The sequence below is a fragment of the Microcaecilia unicolor genome, chromosome 11 (assembly GCF_901765095.1).
Source record: "Microcaecilia unicolor chromosome 11, aMicUni1.1, whole genome shotgun sequence".
Lineage (NCBI taxonomy): Eukaryota > Metazoa > Chordata > Amphibia > Gymnophiona > Siphonopidae > Microcaecilia > Microcaecilia unicolor.
Genome location: NC_044041.1, coordinates 191,940,630 through 191,962,328, shown reverse-complemented (window position 1 = coordinate 191,962,328; position 21,699 = coordinate 191,940,630). Strand labels below are relative to the sequence as shown.

General features: G+C 45.6%; 1 protein-coding gene across 1 annotated transcript in view; it reads right to left on the bottom strand.

Annotated features, from left to right (window-relative positions):
* OPRD1 (opioid receptor delta 1) overlaps nucleotides 1–21,135 on the bottom strand; it is a 51,512-nt gene extending 30,377 nt beyond the window's left edge. The window contains exon 1 of the mRNA XM_030219066.1: nucleotides 20,906–21,135. Within this exon, the coding sequence (XP_030074926.1) occupies nucleotides 20,906–21,135 (230 nt within the window). The remainder of the gene's footprint in view (nucleotides 1–20,905) is intronic.
* Nucleotides 21,136–21,699: the final 564 nt, after the last annotated feature.

Here is a 21,699-nt window from a genome sequence, read left to right as displayed (position 1 = left end):
TCTCTGAGTCTGACGTGCAGGACGTCAGCAAACAAATTGAAGAGCAGGAAGCGACTGAGAAGAAGACGTCGGCTGGCGGGGAGTGGGGTCCCCCGCCAGCAAAAGTAAAGGTAGGCTGCAGCGGCAGCGGGTTCGCGGCGGGAGGGGGGGGGGGGCGGCAATGTCGGCGGTGGGGGGGCGGCGCCGGGGGGAGGGCTAAAATGTGCCCCCTCCCCCCGGGCTCTGGACCCCTCCCCCACGGAAGGCTGGCTACGCCCCTGGTGTCGGGTCCATTTGACTATTGCATCATCAACATTTACAATTAAAGACTTTATTCCCCTTTTTCTGAAGGCCCTTGGTGCTTTTTGTTTTGTTTCTTGGCTTTTTTGTGCTTCGCTCCCTCTCTCTGTTATACCATGGTAAAATGCACACCCATCCTCTTATTATCTACGGTGAAGCCCCGGGATACATGACAGACCTCATAGACCTGCCAACCAGAAACACAACAAGATCAGCACGAACATACTTAAATCTTCACTCCCCAAGCAGCAAAGGACTCAAATACAAATCAACGTACGCATCCAGCTTTCCATATTTAAGTGCACAACTATGGAACGCACCGCCAAAGACAGTAAAGACAACATACGGCCACCTAAACTTCCGGAAAGAACTAAAAACAAACCTGTTCAGAAAGGCATATCCCACCGACCCAACATAAAAGCCTGAGTACCTGCAACGCAACAAAACCAAAGATCGTAATCTGGACACACCCCTACTTCCCTCTTCCTCCCTAAGTTCCCCTAAATTTCTTCCATACGTGAACCTTATTCTACCACAACAGGTATTTGTTCATACCGGAACTGGCGATCGCCATTACGGTACTATGTAAGCCACATTGAGCCTGCAAATAGGTGGGAAAATATGGAATACAAATGTAACAAATAGAATAAAAATAGCAGGTCTTTTTCTGCCGTCATCTACTATGTTACGTGCCTGCTTATAATCGAAATAGAAAAACGCCTATATTGTGACCCAAATCGGGAGATAGACGTTTATCTCACAAAAACGAATAAAGTGGTATAATCGGAAGCCGAATTTGGACGTTTTCAACTGCACTCTGTCGCGGATGCGGACAAAGTTGATGGGGGCGTGTCGAAGGCGTGGTGAAGGCGGAACTGGGGCGTGGTTATCGGCCGATCAGAGATGGGCGCCTTTCGCCGATAATGGAAAAAAAAATATGCGTTTTTAGCGAGAATTTAGGGCACTTTTCCTGGATCCTGTTTTTCCAAGAATAAGGCCCCAAAAAGGGCCCTAAATGACCAGATGACCACTGGAGGGAATCGGGGATGACCTCCCCTGACTCCCCCAGTGGTCACAAACCCCCTCCCATCACAAAATATGCCGTTTCACAACTTTTTATGTTCACCCTCAAATGTCATACCCACTTTTTCTGGCAGCAGTATGCAGGTCACTGGAGCAGTTATTAGGGGGTGCAGTGGACTTCAGGCAGGTGGACCCAGGCCCATCCCCCCCACCTGTTACACTTGTGCTGGTAAATGGGAGCCCTCCAAACCGCCCCCCAAACCCACTGTACCCACATGTAGGTGCCCCCCTTCACCCCTTAGGGCTATAGTAATGGTGTAGACTTGTGGGCAGTGGGTTTTGAGGGGGATTTGGGGGGCTCAACACCCAAGGGAAGGGTGCTATGCACCTGGGAGCTGTTTTACCTTTTGTTTGTTTTTTTTGTAAAAGTGCCCCCCTAGGGTGCCCGGTTGGTGTCCTGGCATGTGAGGGGGACCAGTGCACTACGAATCCTGGCCCCTCCCACGAATAAATGTCTTGGAGTTATTCGTTTTTGAGCTGGGCCCTTTCGGTTTCCATTATCGCTGAAAAACAAAAATGCCCAGCTCAAAAAAAGATAAACGTCCATGTTTTTCGAAAATACGGTTCGGTCCGCCCCTTCACGGACCCGTTCTCGGAGTTAAACGCCCATGGAGATAGACGTTTCCATTTGATTATGCCCCTCCATGCCTGCTTCAACATATTTATAGCTGATTTACCACCCACCCCCCTACCTCTGGGGACCTGCAACCTTATAAGCATTCTAGGCGACTGCCTAGGCAGATTGTCTGTCTGTATTCACGTAAATATGAACTAACTAACTTCCGCAAACTACTGAAGACCCATCTCTTTAACAAGGCATACCACAAAGATCAACAAATGTGAACTCTTACACATATATCCAGAATTGCCTTACGATATTTGCTTGTTATACTAATATCATGCTTTATTATTATCATGTTACCCAAGATCCTTATGCAATACTAAATGTCTATTATCTTATATATTTCCACTATCCATGATGTAATGTAAGCCACATTGAGCCTGCAAAGAGGTGGGAAAATGTGGGATACAAATGCAATAAATAAATAAAATAAATAAATTTGTCCCTGAAGCAGGCACGAGGTACTATTACTACTACTACTACTTAGCATTTCTATAGCGCTGCCAGGGTTACGCAGCGCTGTACAAGTTTAAACATGGGGAAGGACAGTCCCTGCTCAAGAGAGCTTACAATCTAAAGGTAAAAACTATGTAGTCAGTGTAGGTATCAGGAATGGGAAGGTGGTTAGGCACCAAAAGCAAGGGAGAAAAGATGGGCCTTGAGTAAGGACTTGAAAATGGGCAGCGAGGGCGCATGGCGTATGGGCTCAGGAAGTCTGTTCCAGGCATAAGGTGATGCGAGGCAGAAGGGGCGGAGTCTGGTGGTGGAGAAGGGTACAGAAAGGAGTGATTTGTCCTGAGAGCGGAGGTTACGGGTGGGAACATACGGGGGAGAGGAGGGTAGAGAGCTAATGGGGGGCTGCAGATTGAGTGCACTTGAAGGTCAATAGGAGAAGCTTGAACTGTATACGGTAGCGGATCGGGAGCCAGTGAAGCGACTTGAGGAGAGGGGTGATATGAGAGTTTCGGTTCACGCAGTAGATAAGACGTGCGGCGGAATTTTGGACAGATTGAAGGTACTGAAACATATTGGGAATGTGGACTACTATATAATGTGTTTTGGACACATTTTCCACTTTTATTAAGATTGTTTTTAATTGATTAAAGAATTTAAAAACAGCTACTACCTCCGCTGATACTGCTCTGTGTTATTGGTATTATTGATTTCCAGCACCCGTGGGTGGCCCTCTTATTTTTCTTATCTGATGTATTATAATATGCCATTTCCACTAAGCCTGATGTTAGACATTCAGGGCCCAAGGCAGAAACTGGGTGACGGGCTCCAAAACCCACCTCCAGATTATGCTTCAGCTTGAGACAGGCTTGAGGCCCCCCCCCCCTTCTGCTCAGTGTGCTGCTGCGGCTAGGAAAGCGAATAGAATGTTGGGTATTATTAGGAAAGGTATAGAAAACAGGTGTGAGGATGTTATAATGCTGTTTTATCGCTCCATGGTGCGACCGCACCTTGAGTACTGTGTTCAATTCTGGTCGCCGCATCTCAAGAAAGATATAGTAGAATTGGAAGAGGTGCAGCGAAGGGCGACTAAAATGATAGCGGGGATGGGATGACTTCCCTATGAAGAAAGACTAAGGAGGCTGGGGCTTTTCAGCTTGGAGAAGAGACGGCCGAGGGGAGACATGATAGAGGTATATAAAATAATGAGTGGCGTGGAACAGGTGAATGTGAAGCGTCTGTTCACGCTTTCCGAAAATACTAGGACTAGGGGGCATGCGATGAAACTACAGTGTAGTAAATTTAAAACAAATAGGAGAAAATTTGTCTTCACCCAACGCATAATTAAACTCTGGAATTCGTTGCCGGAGAACGTAGTGAAGGTGGTTAGCTTAGCAGAGTTTAAAAAGGGGTTAGATGTTTTCCTAAAGGACAAGTCCATAGACCACTACTAAATGGACTTGGGAAAAATCCACAGTTTCGGGAATAAATTGTATAAAATGTTTGTACGTTTGGGTAGCTTGCCAGGTGCCCTTGGCCTGGATTGGCCGCTGTCGGGGACAGGATGTTGGGCTCGATGGACCTTTGGTCTTTTCCCAGTATGGCATTACTTATGTACTTATGTCCTCTACTTGGTTCACTTTTATTACATAGAGCAGTGATTTAACCTATTGTGATGTCATAGTGGCTCATTCCACCAATAAGAGCCAACCTCATTAGTGATGTCACAATGGCTTGATTGTATAGAATGTTTGTACGTTTGGGTAGCTTGCCAGGTGTCCTTGGCCTGGATTGGCCGCTGTCGGGGACAGGATGCTGGGCTCGATGGACCCTTGGTCTTTTCCCAGTGTGGCATTACTTATGTACTTATGTAACATGGGGCCCAGAGCATTTGCCCTGTTTGCCACCTCCTAACACCGGCCCTGATTTTCACACATATGTGGACACACGCGCCTGAGAACGACTTCATAAAATTCCCTGCTTAAAGTAGGAAATGCTGTGAAGGGAACATTCATTTTTGTTTTTTTTCCTTTGTTATATTTGGACAACGGTTGTCTCTACCTTAGCCCCTTTGATATCAACAACAAGTCAAATGAATGACTGAGCTAAGGAAACAGAGCAGGCCTCTCTCTTCATCTCAGAGAAATTTAAATGTCGTTTAAGTGCTCACACGGTGACAGCAGACAAGCCACATCTCAGGCTTTGCCTGTCTGCATTGCCTGTTTTATGTAAGTTGTTCAAAAGTGCTTCCACCGAGAAACTGAAGGCTTGACACCCAGCTTTGCTTTGCTGACACGGGAAAGACTTCAGCTGGCTAGTGTCAAGGACTTCAGCTCATCGGAGATCAGGTCTACATATGCTCACTATCAAATATGCTCCTAACATTCTTCTTAATTAGAGACTCTCAGGTTACAGTGACCCCAGACTGAGAAGCAATTCTTAAGGAGAAAAAAATATTGGGACTCTCGGCTATTCATTTCAAAAGAAAGCCTCACAGAATCAGAGATCTGCAGAGGAGTTCAGGGCTAGATTTACCAATGCATTAACCCACGGGTTAATTGGCATTTAAGGGGGTCCTTTTTCTAAGGTGTGCAAAAAAAAGGCATGCGGCAGTGTAGACGTGTATTTTGGGTGCGCGCAGAATCAGTATTCAGCGCACCTGTAAAAAATGCCTTTTTAAAATTTTTGCCGATTCCCACTGCAGCTCATTGTGACTCTGGGCAAGTCACTTAACCCTCCATTGCCCCTGGTACAAAATAAGTACCTGAATATATGCAAACCGCTTTGAATGTAGTTGGAAAAACCTCAGAAAGGCGGTATATCAAGTCCCATTTCCCTTTCCCCCTTCTGTATTTAAGTCCTTTGCAGCTTGGGTAGTGCAGATTTAGATAAGATCGTGTTGATTCAGATGTATTTCCAATTGGTAAGTCGATCAAGTCTGTCATGTAACTCGGGGCTTCTCCGTAGATGATTTTGTGAACCAGGGTGAAGATTTTGAAGGCGATGCGTTCTTTGATTGGGAGCCAGGTAGTTTTTTCACGGAGGGGTTTTGCGCTTTCAAATCACGTTTTACCAAATATAAGCCTAGCTGCCGTGTTTTGAGCGGTCTGAAGTTTCTTTAAGGTTTGTTCTTTACTTCCCGCATAAATTCCATTGCAGTAATCTAAGTGGCTTTAGTACCATTGATTGTATCAGGTTGTTAAATGTTTCCCTCGGGAAGAATTGCTTCACGCGTTTGAGTTTCCACATTGAGTGGAACATTTTCTTTGTTGTGGATGCCACTTGGCTCTCTAGTGTTAAGTTACGGTCCATTATAACGCCAAGGATTTTCAAGCTGTCTGAGATAGGAAGGGTGTGATCTGGGGTGTTGATATTTGTGGGGATGTCCACGCTATGTTGGGATGAGAGGCCCTTATCTGCCATCTTGTTCTATGTTTCTTACCTGGGACCTCATTTTCTTTTGTAGAATACTAGTGTACCTGGGTATACACAGACGTATGTGGTTAGGTGTAAACACACCAGCCATAGAGCTGGCTTAAGTGCTTGAGCCTATAGTCAGTGCTGCCATCTGCTGATGAATTATGGAGGTGACGTCATTCCTTTTCATTTAATCCTTGTGGGTGTACATTACATCCCTGCTCCAGCTCTTCCCAAAGTATCTCCCTAAGAACGCCTATGCAGTCCCTGTAAAAGTATGTGCTGTCTTGTGACGTTGCATCCTTTTTATGCACATTACAATACAGATGAGGCTTATAGGCTGCGGATACCATAAAATAGTTCAGCGCGGCTAACAAGAGAATAGAATCACCTCAACCTGCACTACCCTAGCTGCAAAGGGCTCAAGTATAAATCCTCGTATGATTCCAACTTCTCCTTCAAAGGCAGTCAACTCTGGAACGCCCTACCCAGACCCATTTGCTCTACTAAAAACCACCTATCCTTCAGAAAATCGCTGAAAACCCATCTATTCAAGAAAGCTTATCCAAACGCCACAACCTAACCCTACGACTCCACCTATTCATCACCTGATCCTGCGACAACGGCATTGACTCGGACCACGCCTCCTCCAATTTTTCCCTATGCTCACCCTGACCCTATCCCTTGATTATCTCAATCTAGCCTAAAACTAGCACCTCTCCCTACCTCCCCTAATCCCTCTCCCTTATTATATTACCAATCTACACTTCCCCATTCCTCTGCTAAGCTTAGCCTGTTTTCTCTGCACTATGCTTTGCGTTCCTATTACTATGTAAGCCGCATTGAGCCTGCTATGAGTGGGAAAGTGCGGGGTACAAGTGTAACAAATAAATAAATAATAAATAAATAGAAGAGAGGACACCGGGCATAAATGCTATAAATAAATAAATAAACAAACAAACTTCGGAACTTACATAAAATATAAGGAGATCGGACTTACACAATCAACATTTTTCAAATCTTAAAAACAACCAAGTTTTTAACAATTTGAAGAAGATGTAGCGTATCAGTGGCGTAGCCAAGGGTGGGCCAGGGTGGGCCCAGGCCCACCCAGTAGCAGCACACCGATGATGTGGCTGGCAGAGATCCCCAAGCCCCATCAGCCGAAAACTCCCAACAACTGTTCCTTCCTCCTGCATACGTTGTAAATAGCAGATCTTTGCCTGCAGCGACTGTTACATACTGCTCGCACCGGCCCCACAGCCTTCCCTCTGATGTATTCCCGCCTATGCGGAAACAGGAAGTTGTATCGGAGGGAAGGCTGTGGGGCCAACATGAGCAGTGTGTATTTGTTGCTGCTCACTGAAAGTGAAAATCTGCTATTTAAAAGGTATACGGGGGAGGGGGGATGTTTGAGAGACCATATGGCATGCAGGCGAGAGAGGGAGAGACCAAATCATTTGTGGGACACGGTGGAGTTCTTCTGCCCACCCATCTTGGGCTGAGGCCCACCCGAAATTGTGTGTCTGGCTACGCCCCTGTATATTATTCAATGCAAAAAAAGGGAAAAAAGCACGCTGTGTTGGATAGACAGGCTAAATGCTTAAGATGAGAATGAATCTACACAGACACCAGAACGGAAGCTATAGTGTTAACCAGAGCACTGAACTAATGACTTTATGGTGAGAATACAAAAAAGGGAATTTCAAAACCATCCAGGAATGTAAAACCTTTGAAGTTAAAATGATGAAATATTTTGGCACCTACCAGACAGGACTTAAGAAAGATCTAGGGGGTCCTTTTACTAAGGTGCGGCGAAAAGTGGCCTGCGCTGGTGTAGATGCGTGCATTGGACGCGTGCAGGTCCATTTTTCAGTGCAGCTGCAAAAAAGGTCTTTTATGTAGCCGAAAATGGACATGCGGCAAATTAAAAATTGGGGCGCATCCATTTTGGGCCTGAGACCTTACCGCCACCCATCGATCTAGCGGTAAAGTCTCACACGTTAACTGGGCGGTAATCGTCAGCACACATACACTGCTGATTACCGTCCGGTTAGCACCGCAGGCCAGAAATTTTCTTAGGCGCATAGTGGGCGTGCGTAGAAAATGAAATTACCGCCCAGGCCACACAGTAGCCGGGCGGTAGTTCAAAATTGACATTCCTAGGATGCATGTATGCAATTACACATCTTAGTAAAAGGATCCCCAGTTTCCTATCACATTATAAACCATTATACTGCTTTGTTACCCTCTGATCACCAATCCATCACTTCCTGTTTATTACCCCCCACCCACCTTTACCTTCCCCATGAGTCTGCCATTGGAAAGCTTTTTTATGTTTCACAGATATAGTCACCTAGGAACTTGCCACCCAGGAACTCTCACAGATCAGCTCGTTTGTACCTAAATCTCCATTACCCAGTATATAGTGGCCTCAAGTACAAGACCACCTACGCATCCACCTTCTCCTATATTAGCGCTCATTTGTGGAATGGTCTACCTAAATTGGTGAAACTTACTCCTGATCACCCGACCTTCAAAAAACGCCTCAAGACCTTTTTATTTGGAAAAGCTTACGCTCAACTCCCGCTTAGCATCTCTTACTTCTGAACAGTCTCCGTCAAGGCGTCATATTGATCACCACTACTCTTTCTCGTTTTCCCTTCTTTGCTTTTACCCTTTCGCTCTTACACTTCTAAGAAATTGATTGTTTGTTTGCTGACTTGATGTATGTTTTTACAGACTGTTGTAAGCCAAGTTGAGCCTGCCTGTGGGTGGGAAATTGTGGGATATAAATGCTATAAATAAATAAATATTCTGATATCATTTGCTCATTTCTGAATTTCTGATCTGAAGAAGAAGAGTTACCTTCGAAAGCTCATCAAAAAATGTATTGTTAGTCCGATAAAAATGGTATCATCTTATTTTCTTGTCTTTGTTTTATTTCTGTTTATTACGTATAATAATTTATGAAAATAATTTATAATTACATTTGCAACAAATATAATCTGAAAGTACATTCCACCATTTTGCAGCCGGGTACACAAACCCTAATGAAAATGTAGTCTTGTAACGTATCCCAACAGAGGAAGGAAATTGACTTGACAAGAAATGTCTTGATGTGTGTACGTAATTCTTACCAGGGATAGCATATATGGAGGGGCGCAACCATGTAAAATTAGGAAAAATAAAGCAACACAGTTTAGCTTGCAAAACAATGGTCTTGCACTCTCATATTTAGAGGTTCTACATTTCAGCCAGGCAGCTGTAATTTGTAGTGTCTGAAGACGGCAATGAATGGCTCTACTGTAGCCCACATAAATGATATTGCAGTAATGTGACATTAACGACATTTGAACTATTAATGGAAAAGTGCTTTCTTCAAAGCAAGCCTGGACGCGTCTCTGAGCCCTTTTCCACATATAAAACAGGGTTTATATGGGAAAAATCTTTATAAAAATATACAGTTCATAACTGCTGTATCTGCTCTCTGTCCAAGAATCTATATAACATCAAAATCTTCCTCCCATCTAGCTGTCTACTTGTTTTATCTATGCTAAGCAATCAGTATATATTCACTGGACATGCCTACATATTGACATTATGTAAATATATGTGGGTCAATATTTAAACCCCATGGTCAGCATTTTTAAAATGCTGACAATAGTGTTTAGATCACTGATAAATGGTCAGCACCACTATCCCCTCGGATTCTAAATATGACACTGAAATTTCATCACGGATCCAAGAGGAGTGTGCAAGTAAATTGATTAATGAGACACTAATTATCAATTAATTGGCCTTAACAACAGTGGTGTATTTATTCAAGGTGCGTGTGTTGTGTATGGACCCCCTGTCAGATCCAGCCCCCGCCCCATGCCTTAAAATCATCTCTGCTGCAGTCTTCTCCTGGGCAGTGGCAGCAACATTCATAGGCTGCCTGAGGACTGCACTGGGACTTTCCCTCTGAAACATCCTGCCCCTTCTGATGTAACTTCCTGTTTTATGAAGAGCAGGATGGTTCAGAGAGAAAGTTCTGGTGCAGACCCCCAACAGCCTATGCTGCCTGGGTGAAGACTGGAGTGGAGGTGATTTTAAGGCAGAGGCGTAGTTCCATGGGGCCATGGGGGCATAGGCCACCACAGATTACGCCCTGGCCTCCTCTACATTTGACCCGCCCACCCACCACCCCACTGCCGCATCAGGTACCTTGTTTGCTGGCGGGGGTCCCCAAACCCCGCCAGCTGAAGAGTCTTCTTCAGCGCCGGTCAACTCCGGTGCCCTTGTTGTGTGATCATCTGTTTCTGATGCCTTACGTCCTGCACCGTACATGTAGCCCCGTGCAGGACGTAAGGCATCAGAAACAGATGATCACACAACGAAGGCGCTGGAGTCGACCAGCACTGAAGAAGACTCTTCGGCTGGCAGGGATTGGGGACCCCCACCAGCAAACAAGGTACCTGATGAGGCAGCGGGGCAGGGGTCGGGTGGGCGGCGGTGGCGGCGGGGGGGCTTGCGGTTGCGGCGGCGGGGAGGGAGTTGCAGTTGCGGCAGCGGGGGGGAGGTCAGCGGTGGGGGGAGGCGGCTAAACAGTGCCCCCCTACCCGCCGAGGTCTGGCTACGCCCCTTTTTTAAGGTACTGGGGGGGACATGGAGGTATGGGGACCAAGAGCAAGGGAGACGGGGGCATGGGAGATGCACCCCTGTTATAAATCTCTGTCTACGCCACTGCTTAACAATTATTGAAGTTAATTGGCACTAATTTGGATTTGCATAAGCAGTCTGCCTATGTGCTATTCTATAACACTGGCCCCTAAATCCATTAGCATGCAACTGAAAAGGGGAGGTGGACAAGGGAAGGGGCTGTAAATATCCAATACAGCTTTCCCATCTTTTCTTCTTGTGTCTTTGACATTGTGCCTAGCTAGCTGGTAATTCTGAAGCTTGATACAGTTGGTGACGATTCGGTCCTTCGCCTGGTGCCAACTTTTCAGAGGCCTTTTGATATAATTGCAGAAAATGAATCTTAGTGACACCCTAAAATGCAGAGATGTCATGCCTCATTGCATGAATGCAGAATGGCCAATTTGCAGAATGAATGTGTTATTACAATAAGGATGATATGGTCCTAATTAGTCTGATATAATTGCAATTAGCAGCCAGCCTGCACCTCATCAGATGGGGGTTAAGATAAATTCCAGTGTTTAGATCTTTTTTCCACCGTGTCTCAGCTGTGATGGAAATTACGATGTGATTTGTGCTTGGTGGAGAACTTTGCAGACACACTTCAAATGTTCAGCAAAACTACCAAAAAAATGGAAGAATTCAATTTTTTGAATCAATATAATGCTATTACAAAATAATCAAACCACAGACAAGTTTTTGTGAACTACAGTAGAACCTTCATTCTAAGGGACTTCTGGGGACTGATAAAAACTGTCCCTTTTTATCCAAACTGTGCATTAATGCAGTTGCTGAAGCCTCATAAGCTTGCTTTCGCTTTTCTCTTTTCTGCCATAGTTGATTCACTGTTTGTTTTGCAAGATTATCAGGCTCATTTTCGAAAGAGAAGGACATCCATCGTTCAACATAAATCGAAAGATGGACATCCTTCTCCCAGGGACTTGGGCGTGCGAAGGTGGGACTTGGGCGTACCTAACACTTGGACGTCTTTGACCCATAATTGAAAAAACAAGGACGTCCCTGATGAACACTTGGATGTTTTCACCCAGACGTGTTTTTATTACGAGTATGGCACAAAATGGTGCCCTAAATGACCAGATGACCACCGGAGAGAATCGGGGATGGCTCCCGTTACTTCCCCAGTGGTCACTAACCCCCTCCCACCCTCAAAACAATCTTTCAAAATATGTCGTGCCAGCCTCTATGCCAGCCTCAGTTGTCATACTCAGGTCCATGACAGCGCATGCAGGTCCCGGGAGCAGTTTTAGTGGATACTGCAGTGCACTTCAGACAGGTGGACCCAGGCCCATACTCCCCTCCACCTGTTACATTTGTGGAGGAAACAGCAAGCCCTCCAAAACCCACCACAAACCCACTGTACCCACATCTAGGTGCCCCCCTTCACCCGTAAGGGCTATGGTAGTGGTGTACAGTTGTGGGTAGTGGGTTTTGGGGGGGCTCAGCACACAAGGTAAGGGAGCAATGCTCCTGGGAGCATTATATGAAGTCCACTGCAGTGCCCCCTAGGGTGCCCGGTTGGTGTCCTGGCATGTCAGGGGGACCAATGCACTGCAAATGCTGGCTCCTCCCACACCCAAATGGCTTGCATTAGGGCGTTTTTGACATGGACGTCTTTGGTTTCGAAAATTGACGAAAATCAGAAACGTCCATGTCTAGGGATGTCCAAATCTAGGGAGGTCCAAATTTAAGGATTTGGATGTCTCTGATGGTATTTTTGAAACGAAAGATGGACGTCTATCTTGTTTCGAAAATACGGGTTTTCCCGCCCCTGAATTTCGCCATTTTGCAAGGACGTCCAAATCGCAACTGACCCTCCACGTCTGGCACATAAGACTGACTGTTTTTGATATTTTCAATGTTATATAAGTACATAAGTATTACCAACAGCGGCCAATCCAGATCACAAATACCTGGCAAGATCCCAAAAAAATACAAAACATTTTATACTGGTTATCCTAGAAACACTGGATTTTCCCCAAGTCCATTTAATAACGGTCTATGGACGTTTCCTTTAGGAAGCCGTCCAAACCTTTTTTTTAAACTTCGCTAAGCTAACCGCCTTTACCACATTCTCTGGCAACGAATTCCCGAGTTTAATTACACGTTGAGTGAAGAAAACTTTTCTCTGATTCGTTTTAAATTTACTACATTGTAGCTTCATCGCATGCCCCCTAGTCCTAGTATTTTTGGAAAGCGTGAACAGACGCTTCACATCTACCCATTCCACTCCACTCATTATTTCATAGACCTCTATCAAAGCTCCCCTCAGCCGCCTTTTCTATTAGGACCAGCCATCAGTCAGTTCACTCATAGCACAACTGCCATGTCAGTCTTTTATATATGTGGTTCAATGAAGCCTTGGGACTGTATAAAATGGTCTCTTATAACTGGAGTGGAGGAGTTAGGGTGGAGGAGTTAGTGGTTAGGGTGGTGGACTTTGGTCCTGGGGAATTGAGGAACTGAGTTTGATTCCCACTTCAAGCACAGGCAGCTCCTTGTGACTCTGGGCAAGTCACTTAACCCTCCATTGCCCCATGTAAGCCGCATTGAGACTGCCATGAGTGGGAAAGTGCGGGGTACAAATGTAACAAAAATAAAATAGTTACTATTGGAGATTCTACATGGAATGTTGCTATTCCACTAGCAACATTCCATGTAGAAGGCTGCTCAGGCTTCTGTTTCTGTGAGTCTGACGTCCTGCACATATGTGCAGGATGTCAGACTCACAGAAGCAGAAACCTGCGCGGCCACATTGGTGATCTGCAAGGGCCGACTTCTACATGGAATGTTGCTAGTGGAATAGCAACATTCCATGTAGAATCTCTCAAATAGTAGCAACAGTGGAGGAGTGGCCTAGTGGTTAGGGTGGTGGACTTTGGTCCTGAGGAACTGAGTTCGATTCCCACTTCAGGCACAGGCAGCTCCTTGTGACTCTGGGCAAGTCACTTAACCCTCCATTGCCCCTTGTAAGCCGCATTGAGCCTGCCATGAGTGGGAAAGCGCAGGTTACAAATGTAACAAAAATAAAATAGATACTATTGGAGATTCTACATAGAATGTTGCTACTATGATTCTAGCAACATTCCATGTAGAAGGCTGCTCGGGCTTCTGTTTCTGCTCCCCACTTTGTCTGTATTCTTTCAGAGGCTTCAAAGAAAAGGCAATATCATTTGCAAAGCATTACTACCCTTAAATCATTCTAGATTTATACCCTGGATGCACTGTCTGACAAACCTCACTCTTTGGCCTTCAATCTCACTCCTTGGAGCGATAAATCTCACTCTTTGGGATAATTCACCCTTGGCATCTCTGTAGTTACTCCTGCCCATTTCGGCTCTGCTCTCAAAATGGCTTCCATGACTGGGGCATCACTCTTGCCCTGACAACACCACTTGACCACCAGGGATTGTAAGGTAGTCCTGGGAGGGGGCTACTCTTTCTATTCTTTTTTTTCTGTACTGCGAAAGGAAATACTTCAGTTATAATCTTGCAGGCCAGGACCTGGAGAATCATGCCCCCCCTCTCAGCAGCCTTGACGTAGGACATAGGTGCCTGTTCTCCGGGTACAGGGGATGCTTGAGCATCTCCAATATTGAACAAACTCCTTCTTTGTGACCAGAGAAGGGTAATTCGTGTAGGATTTGGCACCTCCAATTGCTCGGAACACTTGGTTCCTATGCCTTATGGAGTTGTCCAAAGTGCAACACAGAGTCAGTGGGAAAGTTCACCAGTAGACTGGTTCCTTCCATTTTTTTTTTTTTTTTAATTTCAAGTGAATTTAGCACTCACAGAGGGGTATCAGGGAAGTGGACTGAGGTGACCACCCATTCATTACCTGTAGGATATCCTGTGACCTGATGGTCTTTGGTCACTATTATCCTGAGTTGCATTTGAAGTTGTGACTAACAGGAAGAACTCTGAATATTGATGCAAACTCACTGAGTCATCTAGATCCCTTTTGCTAAAAGGTTTCTTTGGCTTCTTTATTTAAAACATTGTTGGAATGGGACTTGATGTACTGCATTTCTGTGGTTTTTGCAACTACATTCAAAGTGGTTTGACATAGTATATACAAGTAGTTATTTGTACCTGGGGCAATGGAGGGTTAAGTGACTTACCTAGAGTCACGAGGAGCTGCAGTGGGAATTGAACCCAGTTTGCCAGGATCAAAGTCTGCTATACTAACCACTGGGTTACTCCTCCACTAGCAACATTCCATGTAAGAATCTCAAATAGTAGCAACATTAGAATCTCAAATAGTAGCAACAGAATCTCAAATAATGGCAACATTCCATGTAAGAATCTCAAATAGTAGCAACGGAATCTCCAATAATGGCAACATTCCATGTAGAATCTCAGATAGGGAAAGGGAAATGGGACTTGACATGCCATCTTTCTATGGATTTTGCAACTACATTCAAAGTGGTTTACATAGTATATACAGGTACTTATTTGTACCTGGGGCAACGGAGTGACTTACTCAGAATCACAAGGAGCTGCAGTGAGACTTGAACCCAGTTCCCCAGGATCAAGGTCCACTGCGCTAGCCACTAGGCTACTCCTCCACTCCTAGTCCCAAAGGGGCTGCCCTGGGTGGGGGTGGGGTGGGGTATACAGTACTTCATAAAAACACAAGCGCCATGGAATATATACAAGATTAAAAAACAAACCTTAGCAGCTAAGATGTTACAAGCAAAAGTGCCGGCTTCCAGGTTCAACCAAGCAGGCAGGCAGCACCTGTGCAAGCCTCGGAGCAAAACCCAATGCACGATTGTTTTTTTTTAAAGATATATGTATTACCACTTCACAATGGGATTTACACATACAATTTTGGGCCCACTCAAACCATGTTCTGTTAAAAATGTCTGTACATGTACATAGAAGTTTTTTTGAAATAGCTATTTATACATGTAAATGCTTGTAAAATGACCTCCTTTATGTTTATTGATTGGAATTCCTAAATCATATTTAAAAGCTCTGTAAGTGGTGCACAGTGTCACAGCGAGAATGGTAACAGGATGTTCTCAATTTGTTCATATTACGCCTATATTAAAAAGATTGCATTGGCTACTGATTGAACAATGCATTAAATTTAAGATGTTATTGTTAGTGTTTAAGGTGATGAATAATCTTATCTCTGTGGTTGTGCCACTGCTGCGCCACCTCCCCCCCCCCCCATGCCTTCCTTTATCTGCTTCTTCCTCTGTCTGTCACCTCCTGCTCACGTGTGCTGGGACCTGGGTTATTATGTTAACGCAATCATCTGTCGCCTCCCTCTCCTGCTCTCAGGCCACTGGTGCCGCAGTCCCCAGTCTCCACCCCCCCCACCCCGAGCCCCGTCAACAGCCCCCCTCTGTCCGCCACCAGGCCCCCTGCATTCAAATCGGTAGTGCCTCACCTCCTTGTGAAAGTGGCAGATCGCCTCCCTTTGGGCCCTCCCTGTGTCCCGCCCTCGCGGAAACAGGAAGGTACATCAGACGAAGGTGGGACACAGTGAGGAAAGGCCCGAAGGGAGGCGATCTGCCGCTTTCACATGGAGGTGAGGTGCTGCCAATTTGAATGCAGGGGGCCCAGTGGCGGACGGAGGGGGGCTGTCAACGGAGCCGAGGGCAGGCAGGTGAGACTGGGGACTGCAGCGCCAGCGGCCTGGGAACAGGAGAAGGAGAGAGACCCCGGCACCAGGCCCCCGTTGGAGGTCCAGGCCCGTGGAATTTTGTTCCCCCTGCCTCCCCCCCCCTCTCGGCGGCCCTGCATCTGGGTCCTGGTACAAAGGAGCAGAGGCAAGACAGACCTGGAAGAAGGCAGGTAGGAAGAAGCTTCTACTCCCTTGAAACCTTGCCGGCGCTAGGCCCCTCCTTGGAGGCTGGGCCCAGGGAATCTTGCCTCCCCTGCCCCTCCCTCTCATTAGTCCTGGTTGTTGGTGCAAACCTCAGATTATATCAACCATCAAGAGCCCTTTGATCTTCCAAGAGAATGTTACTCAATGCACCATCTTTTCACACAGTGAGGCTTGAAGGCTCCTTGATTTTCTATATTACTGGCCCTAAATTATGGAATTCCCTCCCATTTGATAGAAGAGTATTTCAGAACATAGGACAATTCAAAAAGTAACTGAAAACTTTATTGTTTCAACGGTGTTATGGAGCTGATTGAATTATAACGGTTGAAATATGATATCGGAACTGACTTGCAATTTGATCAGAGATGTTAACGACTAGTTTGCGGAAGATGGAGCTTTGATGATGATTGTCTGTTTGTTATTTATTATCCACCAAATTCTATATATGACGCCTTAAGTTGTGTGCATTAATTTGGCCACATAGTCAAATTGCACACACAACTTAATTGATAAACAAGTCAATCAATGCTGATAATTGGTACTTAACCAATTAGCGGTATTAATTGGCTTTAATTAGAATTTACGCGCACAACTTTCTAGGCATATTCTATAACATGGTATGTGTAAATTCTAATACGTGCAGCTGAAAAGGGGTGTGGCCATGGGCAGGTTGTGGGTGTTTCAAAAAACTATGTACACTATTATGGAATATATCCGATCTGACAAAGAGAGAGAGAGAGAGAGAGAGAGAGAGAGAGAGAGAGAGAGAGAGAGAGAGAGAGAGAGAGAGAGAGAGAGAATGAGAATGAGAATGTGTGTGGGGGGGGGGGGGGGATGAGGATTTGAGTACATGGGGAAGGGACCAGAATGAAGGGCAGGGTGCAACCATACAGTCTCATACTCCCAGCCCCTCGCCTCTTCCATCCCCCCCACACCTCACAACACATATCTCTTCACAAACTCCGCACACACGCACGCACACACGCACACACACACACATCCACACCACCAACCATACACCTCCCACACAGTCCCCACCACATGCCCACATTCACAACCTCCCCCTGCAGCCACACCCCTCCTCCTCTTCATTCCACCACCAAATATAGCCACATATCTCTGCCCCCACATGCACCAACCTCCCTCACACCACACCCCCTGTGTGCTCCAGCACCGTTTCCACACACAGTCTTTCCCAACCTCCATACACCCTTCTCTACACACACCTTAACACCCTTCCCCAACACAATCCCCCTCCCTTATTCACGCCCTATATTTTCACACACATCCATTCACACCCCCCCCCAAACACAGTCCTTCCACACACATCCCACATAACACCCCACACACCCCTCATACACCGCTCACATTCACATCCTGACACAGCAATCCACACCATCCTCTCACCAGGACTAGCATTAGAGGTGGGCAAACAGGGCAATTGCCCTGGGCCCCCATGTCACTGGGAGCCCCCAAACCTGCCTGAAGTTGAAAGAGGGAGAATCTGTAAGCAAGCTTTGGGGGCCCCCTTCCTAGCATCTGCCTGGGTCCCATCATGTCTAGCACCAGACATCGGCCCTGCCCCTCACACACTCTGAACCTCCCCCTGCAAACTTCCACTGCAGTTCAAGAAAGGGAAGCCCGCCGTGGAAGTAGGACAGGCAACATTGAAGAAGAAAGGACATGCCAGCAGGGACCCCACCCTCCACTAGTAGATGGAAGGAGAAAGTTCACAGCAGTGGTGAAAGGTTACCGCATCTGCCGCTAGGGAGCTCTATGGTCCTCTGGCAGAAGAATTAAACAAGGCTGCATCAGGGTGAAGGTCAGCAGTGAGGGACCCCATCCTGTGCTGGTAATAAAAGGCAGTGAAGAAGTAAGGACCGTGCCAGCAGGAACTCCAATATTTCCCCCCATATGCACATACCTCTCCACATACACTACCCCAAGACTCACACACTTCTCAACACACACCAAATACCCTTCAACCCCCCACCACACCCCCACAACTTGCATCACCACAATCCTTCCCTCCCCCCACAGACACCCTGACCATGCAGAAAATATAGGAAGACAGAGTCACAAACCACTCACAGAGCAGCTCCACAGCTCCTGAACCTTTAGAAGGACACACTTTTATCATTGTCTCAACATCCTATCCTCCCCCTCCCCCCACACACAGACATGCATGAGTTTGCAAATGAAGGAAAGGGGCAACACCTCATTTTGTCATACTGTAGGTATGCATTTTTCAACTTTTTAAATTGTACTTTTGGTTGTAACGTCTTAGCTGCTAAAGTTTGTTTTTGGGTCTTGTATATATTCCCTGGTGCATGTACTTTTATGATGTACTGTACACCCCCACCCACCTCAGGGCAGCCTCTTTGAGACTGGGAAAGAAGTTCCTACAGCCTTTTAAATAAATAAAGAGGCCAAAGAAACCTTTTAACAAAACGGGTCTACATGTCTCAGCGACTTTGCATCAAAATTCAGAGTCCTTCCGGTTTAGTCACAACTTCAAATACAACTCAGGATAATAATGACCGAGGACCATCAGCTATTAGTCACAGGATATCCTACAGGTCATGGGTGGTCACCTCAGTCCACTTCCCTGATACCCTCCTTGAGTGTTAAATTCACTTGAATTTTTTTTGTAATCAAAGAATGGAAGGAACCGGTCTAGAGAACTATTGATACTGGTGGACCTCTCCCACTGGCTCTCTGTTACACTTTGGACAACTTTAACTTCTTCTCCATTATTAGGAGCCAAGTGTTCCAAGCAATTGGAGATGCCAAATCATTATACAGGTGACCCTTTTCTGGTCTTCAGAGAAGGCATTTGTTCAATATTGGAGATGCTCCACCTGTACCCAGAGAACAGACATCTATGTCCTCAGGTGTGCAGCTGTGGCATGGGATGACTTGAGTAACATCTTTGCTCCTTTATCCCGCATTCACTTCAGAGGTTCTCATGCAACTGGGGTTGCATTGAAAAGTTGCCATGGTATCCACCTTACTGGGTTTGCTTCTAGAGTGGCACAGCGTAAAGTTCATGTGGTACCTTATTGAATGCTAGAGATGATACAGATGCAAAGCATTAGCAGAATCACACCCAACAAATCACTTTCTTGTAGTGTGTATGGGGTGGGGGGGGGGGGTGATGGAAGAATCTAGGGGGGAAGAGGGAATGTACATTTCTACCCTTCTTTTTTGCTTTTTATTCCCGTGGTTAAGGAATTCCCACCCTGGATGGGATGGAATGACATAATAAAGAAGAGAACGCGTCAGAGATCCCTAACAAAAAGAGAAAAAATGTATGCTGAAGTTCTATAGGAGGAAGCAAATAATTGGAATAAAGAAATCACAGCGAACGGACGCCTAAGTGACGCTTTAACATGCTACATCCAGTTTCCAGGTTGCAGAATTCATTATGAGACATCGGGGTTCCTTTATTATATATTTGCAACACTGTTCTCCCCATTGAAATGGAGAGGCTGTTTTGCTTGCTGCATCTGGTGCACAAAACTTACGAGACCCCCCTTTGTTGCATGGCCAAGAAGCAGCCTAAAATCCCAGGTCGCCTCTCAGACAGGAAAGAGCCACTGTAAATATGGAGTGCCAGAAATAAAGAGCACTGAACCAATAAATGAACTGACATGGAAGCAATATTAAAACGTGGCTTCAAGTAAGGTGGGATCAAGTAGCTGTAATTCGTGCCTTAAGAGTTTCTCGTACAGCTGCCACAAACTTTTGACACACAGACACTTTGTGGAAGAAGTCTTCGAGCTAATTTGGCAATGAAATTGCTGACAAATCTTTCATAAAATTAGACATGATTCTAATTTCCCCACGTTTCTACCGTCTCTACGTACGTTAATGAAATGCAAACAGATCACCAGTGATTCATTATTTATGTTTAATACCAGGGACACGAGGTTCTTAAAATCGAAGTGAATTACAGACACAAATGTGTGTTGCATTTTCTTTGTTGTCCCATACTGACCCAAACTCACATACGGTTATGATATTGTGTAAATACGTTTTACCCACCCAAGGCGAGCCAAGCACAGCTACAGAATACTACTTTGTAACTTCAAGGCTGTGATTGCATCGTTTTTGCATAGTCATTCGTGCTGATCCTCTTAAACCAACACGCCCAACCCCTCTCTGATCGCTGCCAGTTCAGCGTTGTCTTTATTTAAACGACTTTCTCGATGCATTGATGATAGCCACATTGCAGAAAAAGGGAAAAAAAATAATAATAATTAAAAAAAAAAACTCGGTTAGAACTGTTTGCATTAAGAGTTTCAGATCTGGGTATTATTTGGCTTCTCGTTCACTTTGAGACATTCTAGATTGTAATACAACTTTGCCCTTCTCTGCACAGGTCTTGCAGATCTAATCGTCTTTGTAGCGATGGAGCAGGAAGATAACATATTTAGATCATAGAAGGAATGAGAAAAACTGATAGCACCCTTGGGTGGGTGTTTTTTTTTTTTTTCTTTCCTTACCTGACAATCCCATACATTACCAGGATATTTCCAAGGAGTCCCACTACACAGACCACAGAATACAAAGCTGTGATAGCAATGGCAATAGCTATTGAGGTGACATTTTTCACCGGATAGGGTTCGGTGTCATTGAAGCTGGTGTTATAGTGGGAGGTCATGGTGAAGCCCTGTGACGCGTTGAAGAAAGACTCTGCGTAGAGTTCAGCACCAGGAACCGTGGACAGCTCCATTTGCCTGCAAGCTTCGCCTCTTCCCCTCGGCACTAGGCGTACAGTTCGTTTTCAGTTGAAAAACATCGGTGGAAGGCGGAAGAAAAAAAACCCAAAAAGATTTCTTCCAAGACTAGCCAGCGCTTTCTTCTCGATTTGATCTTCCGCAGGGCTGTGAAACGGGGGAAAGATATCGAGGCAGTGACTAGGAGAGCTGCAGTCTCAAAGTGGTCCCCAACTCCCTGAACTCCTGTAAGGAGGTAGGGCTGGGCTAGTCATTTAAAAAAAAAAAAAAAAGACGGGAAGGTCTTTCAGGATTGTTATTAGTACGGGCTCCAGCTTCAAATCAAGTGGAGGCTTTGCAGATGTGGTGGTGGGGTTTATGTGAGTGTGCGGGAGGGGGAGGGATCTGGGCTTCGGTTCGGCTGCTTACAATGGCTCCAGCCAGCTCCGCTGCCTCCTTCCTGTTGTGTAGCACTGTGGCTGAGACGTGGCAATTTGCAGCCTGATGTCATATGAAATATTTATTGTAAAACCGAACAGACACGTACGTAGTAGTATGCAATAATTGAAATGGATGTAGGG